General features: G+C 45.5%; 1 protein-coding gene across 6 annotated transcripts in view; it reads right to left on the reverse strand.

The window, feature by feature from the left end:
* Nucleotides 1-18,661, reverse strand: part of MEIKIN (meiotic kinetochore factor) — a 446,824-nt gene that overhangs the window by 207,877 nt on the left and 220,286 nt on the right. For all 6 annotated transcript variants that reach the window (XM_085614472.1, XM_085614470.1, XM_085614469.1 and 3 more), the window contains exon 6: nucleotides 7,697-7,834. In XM_085614472.1, the coding sequence (XP_085470598.1) occupies nucleotides 7,697-7,834 (138 nt within the window). The remainder of the gene's footprint in view (nucleotides 1-7,696; nucleotides 7,835-18,661) is intronic.

Genomic DNA, 18,661 nt, shown 5'->3' on the forward strand with positions numbered 1-18,661 from the left:
AAGCCTGAGCGTTCTGAATCTCTCCTTTTTGAGGAAAAACTTGAGGGCCCAGGTCTCGGATAGAACAAAGGCCTCCATTCTTTTTGGGCGCCAGATAGTAGTGCGAATAATTACCACAACCTACTTCTGATGTCGGCAACCTATCTATGGCTCCCTTGCTCAAGGGAGCCACCACTTTCTGGCGGAGTAAGGAGAGATGGTCCTCCATCAGCCTGTCGGAAGTGGGTGGCATGGGTGGATGGTAGTCACAAAGGAGAGGGAGTAGCACCTTCGGACAATCAGGAGAACCCATCGGTCTGCTGTTATCGATCTCTAGTGGTGCAGGTAATGGCGTATCCTGCCTCCCACTGGTTGGAGGGCAAACTAAAGAGGTTTCGTAAGGGGGGCTGGCCTGACAACTGGCTGCCCACCCCACAAGGTCTGGAGGTACTGCACCCACGCAAAGGCTGGGAAGCTTGTGTGCCACGGTGGCAGGGGGGGCACAGCTAAAAGCCCCTTTTGTGGCCATGAAATCAGCAAAAGGCAGACTAGGGTTGGCAGGGGGCCATGCTATCCTTGAGGAGCACCAGTGCGGAGTCCGTCTTGTCTCCAAAGAGACTGGAGCCTCAAAGGGCATGCCCATAAGCAAGGCATGGACATCCCCTGAAAAGCCAATTGTTCTTAGTCAGGCGTGGCGTCATAAGGCGTCGAAGAAACTGCTCTGCCTAGCGAGTTGGTTGTATCCAAACCACATCTGATTGTGATCTTGGCTGCATCTCTCCTGTCTGCTATAGCTTGGAAGAGTATGGCCCAGGCCTCCCCTGGTACCGTGGGCAGCATCTGTGCAACCGAATCCCACAGTGCATGAGAGTAATGGTGCAAAAGGCACATGGTGTTGACAGACCGCAGTGCCAGGTTGGTGTAAGAAAACATTTTCTTGCTGAAGGTGTCCAGCCTCTTGAATTACCTATCCGATGGGGTGGTAGGAAATGGGCTAGGGTTTACACAGGAAGTGGAGTCTTGGACAACTAAGCTCTCCAGGGTAGGGTGTTGCATGAGGAAATGTGGATCCCCTGGGGTGGGGCGATGACAGCAGGCAATTGTCCTGTTCACAGGAGACTCTGTCCTGGGCTTGGACCAGGTCCAAAGCAGGACATCTGTAAGGGATTCCTTTAAAAAAAAAAAAAGAAGCGGTTCCGAGAGGGTCACTCCCGGCTGTTGCACCTCTGTCAAGACTTTAGTCTTAACTGCCACTGAGGGCAGGCTACAGTCTAGGTCCTCGGCCGCCCTTCGGTTATGTTATGTTACGGGGATTTGTAGAGCGCGCGCTTATCACCGCCATAGCGAAAGAAGCACCCTGGACTGTAGCCACGGTAGGAGGAAAGAGCATACCAGTATCTGGAGAGGGTATCCAGTCCACTGGCATCCGCCAGTTCCTCACACCAGTACATGTTGGGGTCTAGGGGCTAGTATTCCTCAGGGTCCAGTGGCCCCTCCCATTCCTCCTCAAGTCCTAGCCCATAAGAATAGGGCTCAGGCTCAGTTGGTGCCGGATAGATGTTGTGGATGAGAATGGGGATGGTGCTGCCATCTGTGTATCCAAGGGGTCCAACTGGTGCCAAGGGCGAACCCGCTGGCGGGGAACCAGTGGGTGCCCCTCCCAAACCCACATGGCCCAAAGGCGCATCAGAGGAGGTTGGTCACCCAAATAGGAGATTCATGGCCTCATAACTTTTGTGGAGTTGGGAACGGGTCGCTTCGGCTCCCGGAAACTACGGGAGGAGCAGGCTCAACCACAGAGCCAGGCGGATGACTTTGAAGGACGGGTGAACTTGAAGACCTCTTCAACTTCTTACTTTTCTTCTTTCTGTGGGAATTACCCAAACACCCAAACGACTACGATAAAGATCGATGGCTCCATGACGGATACCTTCCTTTCGACTGGGATGGAGACCGTCGCCGCATCGCACTTCGAGTGGCAAGGAGATTGAGGGACCGGTCCCTTAAGGCTTTGGGGTGCATGGCACAGCAGTCGACGCAGGTCTTCGCATCGTGGTCGCGCTCCAGGCACCAGAGGTAAACAAGAGCGGGCCCATCACTGACATCTGTCGGTGACAGGCATTGCAGGGCTTGAAGCCAGATTTCCTAGTGGACATCCTTGCCACACCAGCAAAGATCTCAAAAAACTTTGGAAAAAGTCGAAAAAAGGGTTAGTCAAAAAATTACTAGAGTTAGCTCTCTCCGGATCTGCGCTGACTGGTGCAAAAAGAAAAGAACGGATGTAAGCGCACTGGGTGGCGCCTCCATAGGCACCATGCACATCACTTCTGGTGCAGACACCGCCACTTGGAGCCGAACGATGCCACCAACCGGCACGCAGGGGTACTGTGCACGAAACATTTCGGGATCCAGTCGGACCCCTGGGGATAATTCTAAGGTAAAGAATCTGCGGCTAGATGTCTTTATCAGATCAGTAGATCTCAGCCTGGTGTGAAGAAGCAGGGGTATAGATGAACCCATTGCTCTGGCCTCTAAATTTGTTGTGTCTAGACCAGCTTTGGTAATAAGCCTCAATGCATTCTGACCGTTGCAATCTCCGCAAAAAGATCCTTCAGGTGGTAAGGAAGGTTTCGAACAATCATTGGTCTCATATCCCTCAAAGCATGGGTATAGTAACTTAGGAGGCAGGTGGCGCTGAACAAACACATTGCTAAGCTGCCCGCTATTAACACTCTCTTCCCCTCTCCTTCCTTCCAGTTTTTTTTAGACTTCCTGCACCGGGGTTGGGTAGAAACTCTCAGGTTGAGTTTGGTGGAGGAGGCTTGTATTACAAGACTCTCCAGCAGACGGTGGACAGAAATAAATGCTAGGACCCTCAATGCTAGCTTATAATGCCTAGCCACTATTCTGTTCACTGCTGAGGCAGGTTTCGCCCTGACATCCTTCACAGCTTCTAGATGGGCCTCGTTAAATGATAACATTTCAGCAGAAGTAATGGTTAACTGAAGAACCTCAGTGAAGATGTTGGGACTGAGTTCCGCAGAAAGAAGTGGCATCTCCAGCACCTTGGCTGCCAGGTTTCTGACTGCATGGAGCCGGTCCAGGAGATGGATCAATATCACTACCTGTTGACTAGCATTCTGCAGTGCTAAATTGTCGGAAGCTTCTTGTGTGTCCTGATGCCCCTGCATCTGCAGGGAATCTGAGGTTGTACATATATTTAATGAATGGTGTGCCAGCAATGGTAATGGGCACTAGCACGACCCTTACAGCATTCCTCCTCCTCTAGCAGTCTCTGAGGCTCCCTCCTGCACTGCAAACTCTTGATTGTGGCCAGGAGAACATCCTGAGGAGGCAAAGAGGTACAGGTGAAGGTCCTGGTGTTGGACAGATGACAAATGGTGCGAGGAGATGGCCCAGCAGGACAAGTGGGACATTTAGCACCAAGGGAAGGCCTAGTGGCGTACAAGGGAAAACATAAGCTGCTGAAACATTTCTATTGGTGGGGAATAGGGCTGGGTCTGCCCCCAGTGCCAGTAACTCAGGGTAGTTCATCCCCAGTGTAACAAATGACACTGGCAGCAGAGGCAGAACCGGCATAGCAGCTTCTTGAAGAACAATAATCTCTACCAATTCTGGCTCAGGTAAAGATGAAGTTGGGGGAAAAAGCATGTTGGTGACTTACACCTTGATCGCCCCCTTAATGAATCTGAATGCTTCCTCTTCTTATGTTCACCTCCTTTAATTGTGAAGGGCTTGGATGAAGACAAAGTGCTGTAAGTAATACTGGATCTTCATTTCAATTGCTGCCGAACTTGAGGATCATCCTGGACGTGGGTATAAGAGTATGGCCTCCCTTTCTTTGATTGCCTTAAGAGTTCATATTAAGGCATTTGTCACGTGATCGAGATTCCTGCCTAGAACCAAGGCATCAAGAACAGTCGTTTTGGTAGTTTGCATTCATCATATGGCCATCACAGTTGTGACAGGGTTTAACCCCCGATTTCATCAATGGGGAACATAACCTGCATTTTGTGGCAACAGAATTTGCAAAACTTTCACCTCAAACCTGTGGAGAGAAGCTGTGGATCCGCATCTGAAGGTGCAAAGTAAAGGTAACTGATGTTGGGCACCAGAGTGAGCACTACATGGCCAGATTTGACATCCCCATGATTGTTGCATCAAGATGGAGCCAGTGCCCTTACCCACAATGGAGAGCTAAGACTGAGGTTCACAGATCCAGTCTACTGCCTGGGAAATTCAAGTGGAGAGGTATCTGAAGGTAGAAGAATCCACGAGAATTATGAGTATGGCTGTCGGCTCAGCAAGAGGCAAATGCTCAGGTATTTGCTGCAGAACATTGTCTGGCAGGAGCAAGCGCTGCCAGAGTGCTGTTTTGAGATGGTACTGGGTGCAGAGCTGGTAGAGTTGGTGAACAGTGTGGAGCCGCTTGTCACAAATAGTAAAGAAGTAAATGTTGATGGTCACAAAAGTTTCCACAATGTACTTCAAAGACTCTAGGTGGTCTGATAGGACCTGAGACATAAGAAGCTGTGTAAAGGCAGGTTGGCCACTGTAGGCCCTCCAGGACCTTAGGGGAGGCACTTTGAGACCCACAATTTGTCAGGCAGAAGCAAAAGAGCAGTATCCAGTCCAGTTACTACTGGTCCATTGGACAGTTGCAGGAAAAGGCCTCTAAAAGACACCTGTATTCTAGGTACAAAAGGGAGTAGGCCCAGCCTTCTAGGTTGTTCTTAGGACTCAGACAGCCGGTTCAGTCCTATTATGATCTTCCACAGGTCCAGGAGTGTTCTGAAGTGGATGGCTGGAAATGCCACATTTATATTATACCTGGCATGAGCTAGTGGGTGGGAATGACACCTGGCCAAGCCCTAACCAACCAATGAGGTCAAAGTTCCTGAGACTAACCCTACCCCACTAGTGGTATTTTCAGGATGGTGGAAGTCTTTAGACATTTAGCCAAACTTGGGCTCTTGGGGCGAGTGTGTGGAGGGTACAATGGTAATACCAGTGTCTACCAACATCTAACACTAAAATCAAGTTTGGGATAGTCCGTGTACTCCCAATAAACACAGAGACAGAAGAACAAAGCAGGATTTTCAGCAACCAGAAAGTGGATACACAGGAATTGTCTTGGCATCCTATTTCAATTCCTTTCAAGTGAACCCCAAGCATTATATGTAAAACCCAAGCAGATCTGTCAAGTAGGATTTAACACTCCAGCAAGATTTGACACTGATGTCAAAAGGAATGCTCACACCCCTACCCAGCTTATTTGGTCGGGTTTAGAGGGATCATCTCCTCCCATTCAGTTTGGCCTACTGTTTGCTCCTGTGAAGCATTTCAAACCCATTCACTCAAATTTAACTGCCAATTACTAGTTGGCATAAGTAGGAGAACAACAGCAAATGGGCCTACAGATGCTTTAGGCATGGAAAATGTAACTTTCTACAAGAACGCTTTCCTTACTTTTTATCTAGCTGTTTCTACCCAAACTTATGATTATTAAATGTAATGTAACTCAGTGTTTTGCTGTGGAACCAAGCCAGCCTTGCTACAGTGTAAATATTTTTTTTATTTTTTTAATAAACTGTAGGGACATGTTTAACATTCAGTTCCTACATGCCCTACTTTTAAATACCATCCACCCTGCCTTATGGGCAATAAGGCCAACATAGGAGTGACTTTTAAATATTTAAAAGGAAGGTTTTGAAGTGCCAAAAGGGGTTATTTTGACAGAATGAATTTGCAATTTAAAGATGCAACCTATATGGTCAGCAAAATTATAGGGTCCAGCAAAAAAGCAGAATATCTGGGGTGATGGTGCAGAAAGGGTGTTACATGCGATTACCAACCAATACTCACCTATGGGGTGGAGGGCCTAAATTGATGGTTATACCAGGATGTCCTGTAGCACAGATTGGGCAAAATGTCCATCCCGCTTCACCTCCGAATCCGGACAACAGTGCTTGGCGAAGCTGTGAAGGGATCACCAGGTGGCCACTTTGGGGATGTCACATACAGGGACTATCCTGTCCTAGGCAGATATTGAGGACTTGGCTCTCCCGGAGTGAGCCTGAATGCCCTCTGGTGGCTCTTTTTGTCTCCATGGAATAGCATATCTTAATGCCCAAAATAATCCACCTAGATAAGGTTGTTTTCTGCACTGGTTTCCCTTTTCTACTACTTATAAAGCCTACAAAGAGGTGATCATCAATACTGAAGTTCTTTATGAGGGCAATATAAAAACTCATTACTCTTTCTGGATCCAGCCTATGCGGCCTCTCCTCCGCCTTTGTAGGGTGAGGTAGGATAAAAAGGGACGGTAAAGTGAAGGTTGACCTAGGTGTAAATAGATTAGCTCTGGTTTTCAGGACTAACTTTTCAGGATAAAAAGAGGCGAAGGGCGGCTTGACACTCGATTCAGACGTATTAGCGTGCTGCAAGCACAAAGTAAAAGCCACCAGAATTTTTTTTTTCATGTAAAAGAGCCTGTGTGGGTAGGGGGGGGGAAGAGTCAAATTGAGGTCCCATTAAAACAAGCATTGGCATAGCCAATAGATCTCGCCTTTGGGACCTTATAAGTTTAGCCATGCAACAGTTGCATAACTAAATACTTATAAGGTCCCAAAAGCGAGACCTATAGGGGGCCAGGCGCTTATGAAAACGCATATACAAAATGGGATCAAAATATTTAATAAAACAACAATTCATAAAAATGTTATGAAGAAATCCAACAGTGTCTCCTCAATTCAACATAAATAATACAATCAACAATACATCACATATAAATAAAAACAATGCATCCAAAATAGTTAAAAACCCAGGGGGAGGCAAAGTGTTTAAAAAAAACTCCTATCAATTATTCAAAAAAAGTCACACTCCCACTAAGCGTTCATTGAGTATCGTTGAATACGTTCGATTACATATTATATTAGTCCAAGCACTGTAAAATCAGTTGACGCGTTTCGGTGGTTTTAATTGGAATATACAACCTTTCTTCAGGACAAATGTATTATTCGCTCCTCCCAAACAAATAGCTATAAAAACACGTTTAAACATACATCTATACATAAAATCCTAAAAAACACCCATCTCAACAAATAAAACGTATATGTGCAAACCCAAAATCCCATGTCATAAATTTGTGGCTGTGACACAATTACATCCACTGATCCATCATCACACCCTCCACCAGCAAGTGTCAGCTTTAGAGTACAACATTCATTTGTGTCCCTTACATACCTTCATTTAGCCAATTGTATCACCACACTCAAAAGAGTGGTTGAGATTAAATGTTACCTTTTTGAAAAAAACTGACCACATATAATCGTGAGTGTAGACCGGACCACAATGTCTCAGCCTCTTAGGAGGAAATCATTTTTGTACCTAAGGTGACTGGAAAGCCAAACAATCCTTTTAGTATGATAATCAAAAGGTGTTACTGGCATGTTTGTAACACAAATTGAAGAGATGTTTAAATAGAAAAGGAGAGAAGATTTTAGTAAAAGAGCCATCAAAGGCATCACATCGGTTACTAGAAGGAAACCACTCATGCTCAGCTACCACCAATCAAATGGACACGTAAAATTGTCTGATGATAGGAAAAGAAAATGTTCAACAGCTCTAAACGTAAACCTTACAGTACCAATAATGCGTTACGAACATTTTAAAAAAAACTGACAGGTACGATTACCTATAATTTCTGAGACGTTGGAAAGCTGTGGCAGTGAATCGATATCAACAGCATTGCTTGAATCCAAAAGTGTTGAATTTTTGCATTTAAGCCGCCGTGAAACTGTTGTCTTTATGACTGTTTTCAGAGAAGATGTACCTAAATTAAGGAACACAAATAAATATAAATGTACAGCAAAAAAGATAAGTCCAATTACTATAGCATTCCTAATATAATTAGTTCTCAAGGAGACTATCAATTACCTATAATCCTAGTTCTTCGTCATGGGCATCTTTATTGAATTCATAAACATGAATATTTATAGCCATGTTCAAACGTCATGAAACACTTATTTAAAAATCAATTAATTAGGCCCCTCTGTAAAGGCAACAAATGCTTACAGAAAACAAGAAGCATCTCACCTACAGAAAGCTGTAGCCTTCTGCTGGAGACCTCGTTACCATTACACAAATACATACAAAAGAAAAGTGGCCTTTAGGTCAGCATCCTTCATCCACTGGCTGTTCACCCTTTTAGGTCTGGAGTTAGCCAAGACCTTTTGATTTTACTGAAATAATATGTAAAATATACCTACCTAAGGGAGCTTTCTGCCACCTCTCTTCACCCATTAGTCTGTTGTGTCATTCCCGTTTTGCTTCCGCTCACTAGAGCATGGGGCAATGGGTCAGCCTACTTAGGCAACCCTTTCAGAGACTGCATTTTGCTCTTTCACAGTGAGCACAACCCAAACAAGGTAGTTTAGTTCCCTTTAGAGCCAGTGTTGCTTGATATGATAGAAGGACATATTTGAAGTGAGCACCGGACATATTCCAGCTTTATTAGGTCCTGTCTATTTCTAATATGCTTGTAAATTCCTTTTGATCTGGACTGCTGCTATTTCACAGACTCTGCCTCACCAATGGCTCTTTAATAAACATGGTCAAGGAAGAAAACCAAACTTTATAGCGTTTTATTTGCAGCACACTTGTAACAGTTTTATTTAAACATAGGTGGGGTGTAATTTTGAGTTTGGTTTGAGTATCCAATATTTTATACTGTGAATTCTCTTTCCTTCTTCCCTTTTTCTTTCATAATTACTTTCTTTCTATCATTTATTTCTTTTTTGCCTTTTTCCCATTTTTCCTGCTTTCTTTCTTGCCTTTACTTTCGTTCCCTTTTTACCTCTTTTTTCTTTTTTTCACCTTTCTTTTTAGCATTCTTTCATTTCTTCTTACTTTCGTTTTCTAGCCATCCTTCATTACTTTTTGCCTACTTCCCCTTTTTTGTTCCTTTTTTCATTCTTTATTACCGTCTTCCCTTCTTTTTTGCCTTTTTTTCATTCTTTTTTTTCGCCTTCCTTTTTCATTCCTTCTTCCCTTTCATCTTTTCCTTTTTGCATCTTTATTTCTTGCCCTCTTTACTTTTTTGATTCTTTCCTTACTTTTTTTGTGCATTTTTTTCTTTGTCTTTACATTCTTTCCCTGTTTTGCTCTTTTCCTTTTATCTTTCCTTTCTGCCTTCTCACCTTTTGTTCTTTTTTGCTTTCTTTTCATCTATTTTTCTGTTTTGCCTTGCTTTTTTTATTCTTTCCATCTGTATTTGCTTTCTTGCCTTTTTTCTTTCCTTCTTTCTTAGCTTCTTTGTCTCTCTTTATTTGCCATAATTCATCCTTTATTCCTTTTTCGCATTCTTTCTTTCCTTTCTTTGCATTTTTCCTGCCTTCTTTGTTTTTTGCCCCTTCCTGCTTTCTTTTTTGCCTTTGTTTTCCTTTCTGCCCTCTTTCTTTCATTTTGTGCTTTCATTTTTTCATTTCGCCTCCTTCCTCCTTTTTTCCTTCCTTCCTTTTTTTGGCCTACCTCCCTTCTGTTTTGCTGCTCTTCCTTTCTTCCCTTTTTGTCTGCCTTCCTGGTCTTTTTTCTTGCTTTCTTTTTCAAAAGCGAGGCCAGCACGCAATGCCAGACCGATGGCTTTTTTAGGTCTATGTTATCCAAGAACGTTTGATTATACTCAAAGTATGTATAACATAGTTACTTATAGTTTTTTTTTTAGCCAGGCTTCATCCATTAATCTGTGATTGTGTCACTCACATTTTTCTTCCACCCACTCCACCATGCATCAAGGGGGAATGATAGACTCAGCCACTGACTGACTTTACTATGAGTTACACAGCATGCTGCCATTTTATAAGGACCACATCCACACAAAGTAGTGCACTCCAGTACCGGGTATACCATGGCAACGTGTACGTTTTTGAGACCAGGAAAATCACTTTTGCCTTTTTGCCTTCCTGAACAAAGGTTTGCAAAAACCATGGCAGAACAAAAAAGAATTGCCAAAAGGCTTTGCTAATGCTTGCTTCTTATGTTTTTTAAAGTTGCTATTGGCTGGGTAGTCTGTCTTTAAAGCCATGGCATTTTGTGCAGGGTTACATGGGCCTTAAAGTAGTCCTTTGTGGTCATCTAATCTCTATATTGTCCATCTCTGTTGTCACTCAGCCCCACCCACAACCAATCCGCCTGTGCAGGATGTGGCCCTTGCACTGTGCTCTTTCTAGCGTCAGCTTGCTCTTATTTTTGTTTTTAAAGTTCTCGTCGACTTGCTTTAGATGCACTGGCTAAGCCAAAGCCATCCCAAAATGGTCTACCTGCATGGGTGTGCTAATATAGTGGCCGCAAGAGTTTTCACATTCATGGTTTACCAGCCATAGTCAATGCCATTGAGTAAAGGGTTGCATACATGTCACCTCACCCCCCATTTGGAGGGTGGCTCTCTCTTCAAAATATTCACCCCCCCAAAAACTCAACGTGTCTCAATAAATTTCAGTAGGGTCTTAAACCTGTACAACTCGCCTTAAGTGAATTTATTCTCCATTTACTTTAAAAGGATCACCCTCATAAATGCTGGACAGCAATATATTTGTTCCCACCTTCTCCCATAGTTGCCACACAGACTGCCACAACCACATTCACTGTCCATTCAGAACCTGGGACAGTGTTGTGAACAGGAGATGAGAGATCGTCGCTGTGCATTTGCTTGTTGCTAACTGATGATTTCTAGGGTTCTGGAGGCTGCTGCTAGGAGACAGCTTTCCTTGATCATCTTAAAATGCTTGTGAGAAGCTCCAACCATTGGGAGCGTTCTTCATTCCCACCTGCTCCCTTATCTACACTAGTATCAGCGGTCCAATACTATGTATTTCTAGCTGACATTGACCCATGAGGGATGTTATGGACATTAATTATACGGACAACAGCAGCGCCCACTGGGGTTTAATTTTTAGTATTGGACTGCTGATACCAGAATGCAACTGTTCATACGCCCATGTTGGCGGGAGATCTTGCTGATGTAGACGGGACGTCCTTGAATAAAAGCAGGAGTTCCATACTTCAGCTCCTGTGTAATGTTTGTGATAGCTTGTGAACAAGGATTTGCCCCTGAAACGCGTTAAGCCAAGCAGAACGATAAATGTCAGCATGGAAAGCAGAAGTGCACTGTTTACTTCACTGTATGAGGTAACGTTGCCCTGTGGGCATCCTCACCAAGGGCAACTTGGATTGTTTGGATGTTGTGGCGGCTGTGCCCTAAACCGCAAGGATTGCACCGCCACGATTCAGCGGACCTGTGGTGTCGGGAGGACCTGGCGCCACATACAGGACGGTAACGCTCACCAGTGGATGTTAATTAATTGCAGCGGTCTATGTACTTCTAGCTGACATTAACCCATGAGGTATGTTATGGACATTAATTATACGGGCAACAGCAGCGCCCACTGGGGTTTAATTTTTAGTATTGGACTGCTGATACCAGAATGCAACTGTGCATACGCCCATGTTGGCGGGAGATCTTGCTGATGTAGAAGGGACTGCCTTGAATAAAAGCAGGGGTTCCATACATCAGCTCCTGTGCCATGTTTGTGACAGCTTGTGAACAAGGATTTGCCTCCGAAATGCCTTAATCCAAGCAGAACGATAAATGTCAGCATGGAGAGCAGTGCACTGTTTACTTCACTCCATGAGGTAAGTTGCCATGTGGGCATCCTCACCAAGGGCAACTTGGATTGTTTGTGTGTATGTGGATCTTAGAATTACTGAATAGGTTGTTGTAACTGATATTGGTATGTCCATTGTTTTGAAAATGTTAGTTTCTATTTTTGAATGTGTGTATCAAAGGTTATATTAGGGGGAGAGAAGGTCTGCCACTCTATCAGCAAGGATGATGTCATGAGTGATGTCATTTGAGATGTCATGAGTGATGTCACTGACCATGTCATTAGTGATGTAATATGTGACGTCATTAGTGATGTAATATGTGACGTCATCAGCAGTGCATTGTGGGCGCGCAAGTTATAGTTAGCTGAACTAACTATAACAGGGGAATTTCAATGGTTTTGTACGAGTGAAAAGTCCAGCTAACTATAACGCCCCTGAAACCTATGATTTTTTCAGTGAATTTCTAAGGTTTTTTTAAATGCTAATTCCTAACTATAACATGCCTGAAACCTATGGTTTTTTCAGTGAATTTCAAAGGTTTTTTAAATGCTAATTTCTAACTATGCCTACAGAGATAGGACATGTGAAGAAAGAAGAAAAAACGCCCAGAAAGAAAAAAAAGAAATGCAGAAAGAAGCAACAAAAGTCCTCAAAGACGAAGAAAAGTGCAGGAAGAAGGATAACGTGCAGAAAGAACAAACAGAAGAGCAGAAAGAAGCCTTGTTGCAAAATCATCCTGTACCCTCAACTTTTTCAGACGGATACTGGTGGTAACTGAGTCTGACTAACCAGTCCTAGAGCCAGTGCTATGTTAAAAGACACTCAGAATACAGTGAAAACCCCTACATACACTAGGGAACACTATGCGTTGGGGTCCCCCTGTGATCAGCATGACCTCATCTGTAAGCCCCTAGTATATAATAGGGCAGGGGATTAAAACTACCTCTTAAAACGCGCCACAGGCCGTGTTTGCACACGTCACCTCAGGCCCCATCCCCTCACTTCCCCACTGTGTAAACACGCCCTGTGGCCGTTTTAAGTTGGGAGATTAAGCCCCCATGAATCCTGAGGGTCCCTAGGGTCCAACTAGACCACTAGGTACCTCCAGTAAGCCCCACAGAGCTGCGTTGCAGAGAGATGTAAAAAGGTGCACGGCCTAGACCACCTCTCTGCAACGCACTGCAGTGGCACTTACTGGAAGCACTTGGTGGGCTAGTTGGCCCCCAAGGTCCCTCAGGATTGAAGGGGAATTATTTCCCCAACTTAAAACGCACCACAGGGCTTGTTTGCACACGTTAACTCAGGCCCCGTCCCCTCCCTTCACCACTGTGTAAACACGCCCTGTGGCCGTTTTTTGTTGGGAGATTAAGTTCATTTGAATCCTGAGGGTCCCTAGGGTCCAACTAGCCCAGTAGGTACCGCAGTATTCCAGTAAGCGCCACAGAGCTGCGTTGCAGAGAGGTGGAAAAAGTGGCACAGCCTGGACCACCTCTCTGCAACGCAGCTCAGGGCGCTTACTGGAAGCACCTGGTGGGCTAGTTAGCCCCCAGGGGCCCTCAGGATTGAAGGGAAATTATTTCCCCAATTTAAAACGCGCCATAGGGCGTGTTTGCACACGTCACCTCAGGCCCCGTCCCCTCCCTTCCCCACTGTGTAAACACGCCCTGTGGCCGTTTTTTAAGTTGGGAGATTAAGTCCCCTTGAATCCTGAGGATCCCTAGGGGCAAAATAGCCCACTAGGTACGTCCAGTAAGCGCCATTGCAGAGAGGTGTAAAAAGGGGCACAGCCTGCACCACCTTTCTGCAACGCAGAGCAGTGGCGCTTACTGGAAGCACCTGGTGGGCTAGTTTGACCCTAGGGACCCTTAGGATTCAAGGGGACTTAATCTTTCAACTCAGAACGGCCACAGGGCGCGTTTACACAGTGGTGAAGGTTAGGGGACGGGGCCTGAGGTGACGTGTGCGCCACTGCTCTGGGCTGTGTGGCCCCCCTTTTTTTTCTAATTTACTCGCCCTGAGACCACATCCCCCAGGGCCTGCACCCTAACTTTTTTGTTGAAAAAAAAAAAAATGTGGCCCTCCCAAGGCCTTAATCGGCCCCGGGGACCCAACCCCCGGGTTATGGCCTTTTTTTTTTTTTTTTTTTTTAAATTCTTTAGGAGGGGGCTGCGTTGCCCCCCTCCTCAGGCCTCACTTATGGCCCCGGGGACCCCCTTTGTTTTTTATTATTTTAAAAAAATATAAATTTATAGAAACACCTAGGACATGCTGGACAAACCGTATGTACCCATCACCATGACGATTTGCGCGATATTCATTAAAAGGCGACTATGCATAGAATGAATCCACATGGAATGTATTTACACCGCTAGTGAAGCTCTGACGTGTCTGACGCCGGCGTTTATTTATACAAACATGGGTAGCTATTGACGGGCACATTTAATATACACGCACACCAAGCCATTCAAAGGGGATTCGACAAAAATTCGACCAAACTATGCAAGAAACCCCCCTCACGGTTAATATAACACACATCCACCGCCGGATGGGTAATACTTTTTATTTTACTCTCTGGAAAGGAGACGAACCTCACTTGAGAGTCACAGCGTGCTCCTGGCTGAGCCCAATGCTGTGTTACACCCACCAGTGCCCGCCGAGTGCCTCACACCTCTGTGTTGTATTTCACCAGCTAGTGCGTATACTATGACACTCTCTAGCCCATGTGCACTGTAACACCACCCTGTGAATATGTCATGCCACACTTGCCTTCACACGGGTTATATTGCCCCATCGAACGTGCCTTCCTCGATGCCTATGTTATAACGCACAGTGCTATGCCATACATATTACAATCTGGGATCCATATCTTTGTCACAGTGCATATGCAACGTTACACGCCCCAGCACATATTTTATATTACAACTTTAGAGACTAGTTAGGTTACACAACACTGCCCTGTGCATATTACACTCCAAGGCGCATATCGCATAGCACACGCTAGTGCCTGTGCTATCTCGCGCTCTCCAATGAATCTGTCATTGCGCACAATGTATTGCATATTATATTTCACGCCCCGGTTCATCTTATATCACACTTTTTGGTGCATAGTTTATACCATATACTATATCTAGTTTTCATTTTCAATCGTGCTCCCAGGACTATGTTCTATATAACACTGCGTCCACCTACCCTTTTCAAGGGCATTACATTTTGCGATGGGGGTGGAGGGTCAGGGGGTGTCTCTGCCAAGTGAGCCCTGAGTCACAGTCAAAATTGTCCTCTTCTTCCTGAATAAAAGTGAGATTATGCTGCATACTTGTTCATATTTTAAGTAGTTCGCACAGATACACATTTTAAAAACAATAAAGTTCCTAATACCCACCTTCTCTGAACAGTTAGCTTGCTGTCCCATCCACCTCCTCCCTATCCTCGGTTGTCTGAATCCACGGACTAGCCTCCTCCCTCCTGCCATGCATGGTCTGATGTGCTGCCACTGCCCTCCATTTAGCATGATGTACCAGTCCACTCCTCCTGCCCTCCATTGCCCAATTCTATGGCCCATCATTGACCTCCTGCTTAGCCTCTGTGCTTAGCTTGCTGCCCCTATTCTCCTTCCCCCTGCCCTCTTTGTGCATGCCCCTGCTCCATCCTTTTTGCCCACCATGTTCCACGGACCTGCCACTCCCATCTACTCTGAGTGTTCTGTTGAGCTGCACTCCCCTCCCACCTGCCTAGCATTGTCAGATGACTGCAACCTGTCCCTGCCACCTCCACCCTGCCTGTCCACATGCCATGCCCCTATCCCCTTCCTCCTGTCCTCCATGGTTCATTTTACTGCCACACCCTTCTGCCCTCCCTGGTCTGTTGTGCTGCAACTGCTCCTCCTGCCTGCCCAGTGCGGTCTGTTGTGAGGCCCCTTCCCCTGAACTCTCTTATCTGTGCCCAGGTCCTGACCCTCCCTTCTATCCTCCATGGTCCTTTATGCATGCCCCTGCACCCTCCTTCTTGCCCATCATAGCCATTGTGCTGCCACTAACCCTCCCGCTTGCCATGCATGGTCTTCTGTGCTGCCATGGCCCCTCCCACCTTCCCTGTGTGGTCAGCTAGCTGCCCCTGACCCCCTCCCACCATCCCTCCATTGTCTGTGTGTATGCCATCATAGTCTCATTGTTGCTCTCCATGGTGTGTCTTGTTTCTAGTGCCCAACCTGCCTGACCTCCATGGTCATCTTGCTGCTCCTGCCCTGCCCCCTTGCCCCCCGCCCTCTGTTTCCATGTGCAGACCCCTATTCTCTCCCTCCTGGCTTGTCTGTTCCATTGTAATGCCCCTGATCCGTCCCTCCTGCCCTTTATGGTCTGTTATGCTGCAGCTTTCTCTCCTGTCTGTCCATTATGGTCAGCTAGCTACCATTGCCTCTTTCCCCACTGTTCTCTGTTGTCTATGTGCATGGTCCTGTCCCCTCCCTATTGCTTTCTATGGATTGTTGTGCTGCACTCCCGTCCCGCATGCGATGTGTGGTGTATTGTGCTGCTGCAAACCCTGATGCCTGCCCTGTAAGGTCAGTTTGGTGCACCTCTCCATGTCCCTCCTGTCCTCTGTTATCCGAGTCCATGTCCCTATCCCAATTCCTCCTGCCTACCATGATCCAATGTACTATACTTGCGAACATTTTGAACTTGGTAAGAGGGAGATTTAAAAAAAAAACTGGGGTATTGATTTTCCCCTTTGAGTTACATTGAAAAAGAGGAGATTGTAGACAGGAGACAGATCAAATAAAGACCATTTGAGCTTAAAAACATTGGACTTTTCCTGGCTGAAACGGGTCTGTTGGCATGTATGGTTGTACTACCACTGCCTCTTCCTTCTGCCCACAATGGTCTATTATATTGCCACAGCCTCTTGCCAGTCCTGTATTGTTGGTTTGTTGCCCCTGCCCCCCTTTCCACTGCCCTCCATAGTCTGTTGTGCTGCCACTGCCCTTCCTGCCTGCCCAGTGTGGTCAAATTGTTGCATCTGCACTCTCCTACCTGCCTTCAATTTTCAGAGTCCGCGCCCCTGGTCTCTGCCTCTCAACAGTATCCCAATGAACAACTAGATTGCTAACATTCTACATTTATTACAAAAGTGTGGAACGCCTGACGTCATCTTGATGTAATCAAAACTGTAATACCTAGAGTATTTCCTTTAGAAATTACATATATGAGAGGGTCTTATTTGCATCAAAATTATGGTTAGTTGTCAGGAAGGATCTGAATGTCATTATCACAAGGCTTAAGACAGTGGGACAGCATCGGGTGTTGGTGAAACCTTCCCTCTGCAATTACTGGACTAGTGTCTAAAGGCTATGGACTCCGTTCTAAGATGGCCGCTCAATTTTCCTTACTAACTAATGAAGTTACGAAGTCTCGCGAGAGAGGAGACTTCTTTTGCTCACGGAGCGCGTTTTGCCGCGCACTTCAATTTAGTCACAGTCGAGTGAGGTAGCTTTAGTTCTCGCTCCTCGACTCGAAGTTTCCCTCAGTAATTTATTGTATTTTGGTCATAGCAGGTCTCTAGGTGTAGTTAGAGACATTAGTGAGAGAGTAATTCTGAATTAGTCTGAGCCAATATAATCCTTGGTCAAGTAGAGATAGAACCCAGAGTGGGAGAGTAACTTGACTCCGCCGTCTCCGAAGATATTTGAGGTAATTCCAGGGTCTCCTTACTCCGGTAGGCTTACCGTCGAGTGAAGGAGACCGGCTGCAGTATTTGAAGATAACTCCACACAAGTAAGCCGTTACCGGAGAGATTTGAGAGCACCAGAACTACCACACAAGTAAGCAGATAGCAGAGAGACTTGAGCACACCTGAACTTCAGTCGATGAAAACCGTTCTTCATCTGTTTGCCTCTACCCTAACCCTCCTTGCGACTTACCTACTCTTACCTTCCTCTGTCTACCCTACCCTGTCCCTTTTTGCGCGTAATCCAAGTAACGCAAGAAGGACACAGTGAACTGCATTCTTCACCTAGGAAGCAGCTTAGACTAAAACTTCTGTTCCAGTCAGTTTGTCAACCAGAGTGGCAAGGAAGGCTGGGAGAATTGGTAAGAGGGCACAAGGGTAAGAAGAGTATAAGAATTGAAGAAATGAATAAGACCTAACCAGTTCTTTTATGTGTGTATTAGGTCTTCCTGTAGAACAAAACCAGTGATCATCGAACTGGGAAAATAAAGAGAGGCATAGCTCCTGCAGAGGAACTGGTAGGGTAAAGGTCCAGGGGAAAGCACATTGTCTATAACACCAGTTAGAATGTTGAATGGAATTTTGTTCCCTTCTGTGCATTAGGTCTTCCTGGGCAATTACTGAAAGACGAAGAGGGAGCCAGTTTTGCACGAGTGTCTCTTTTCTGTCCACTTCCCCTTTCCCCCTGCCTGGAGCAGTTGAGTCAACGCAGCTAGCTCCGGGAGGTGGGCATTGGGAATTCAGCTTCATTCTGCCTCCGTGAAGATTCCGTCTGGCCTTCCTGATATTAGTGCTCTAAAAAACTAAAATGAGGACATATTTTCTGAGTTTTCAAATAGCGACAAAGAACTTTTTAATTATTTATCTTTATGTTTTTTTATCCAGTTGACCACTTGATTAAATGTTGCACCTAGGGGAGAGGATGCGGTGTTACTTTCAGAGCTGCAGACTTTGCAACTGGGGAACCAGGTTGGAGTTTCTGCTTCAGCTCAACATTCTGTGATTCTGGTCAAATCATTTATTCTCCCCATGTCTACAACCAAAATGAATTTGATCTTGTGTGATGTAACCAATGCTCATGTAAAGCACTCCAATGCCTGAAAAGTCTGCACTATATAAAACTGCAAATACACAAAAAATAAGTGTTTTGCACACTTCTGTCATTGGGCTACATCTGGGTGATATTTGTGCTGCATTTGGGCTCTTTTGTCTCTGGTGGCCATCTTGGGAGATTTATTTGTTATGAAGTTTCCTAATATCCTCATTTCCTGCAGTC

Source organism: Triturus cristatus, chromosome 7 (genome assembly GCF_964204655.1).
Source record: "Triturus cristatus chromosome 7, aTriCri1.1, whole genome shotgun sequence".
Lineage (NCBI taxonomy): Eukaryota > Metazoa > Chordata > Amphibia > Caudata > Salamandridae > Triturus > Triturus cristatus.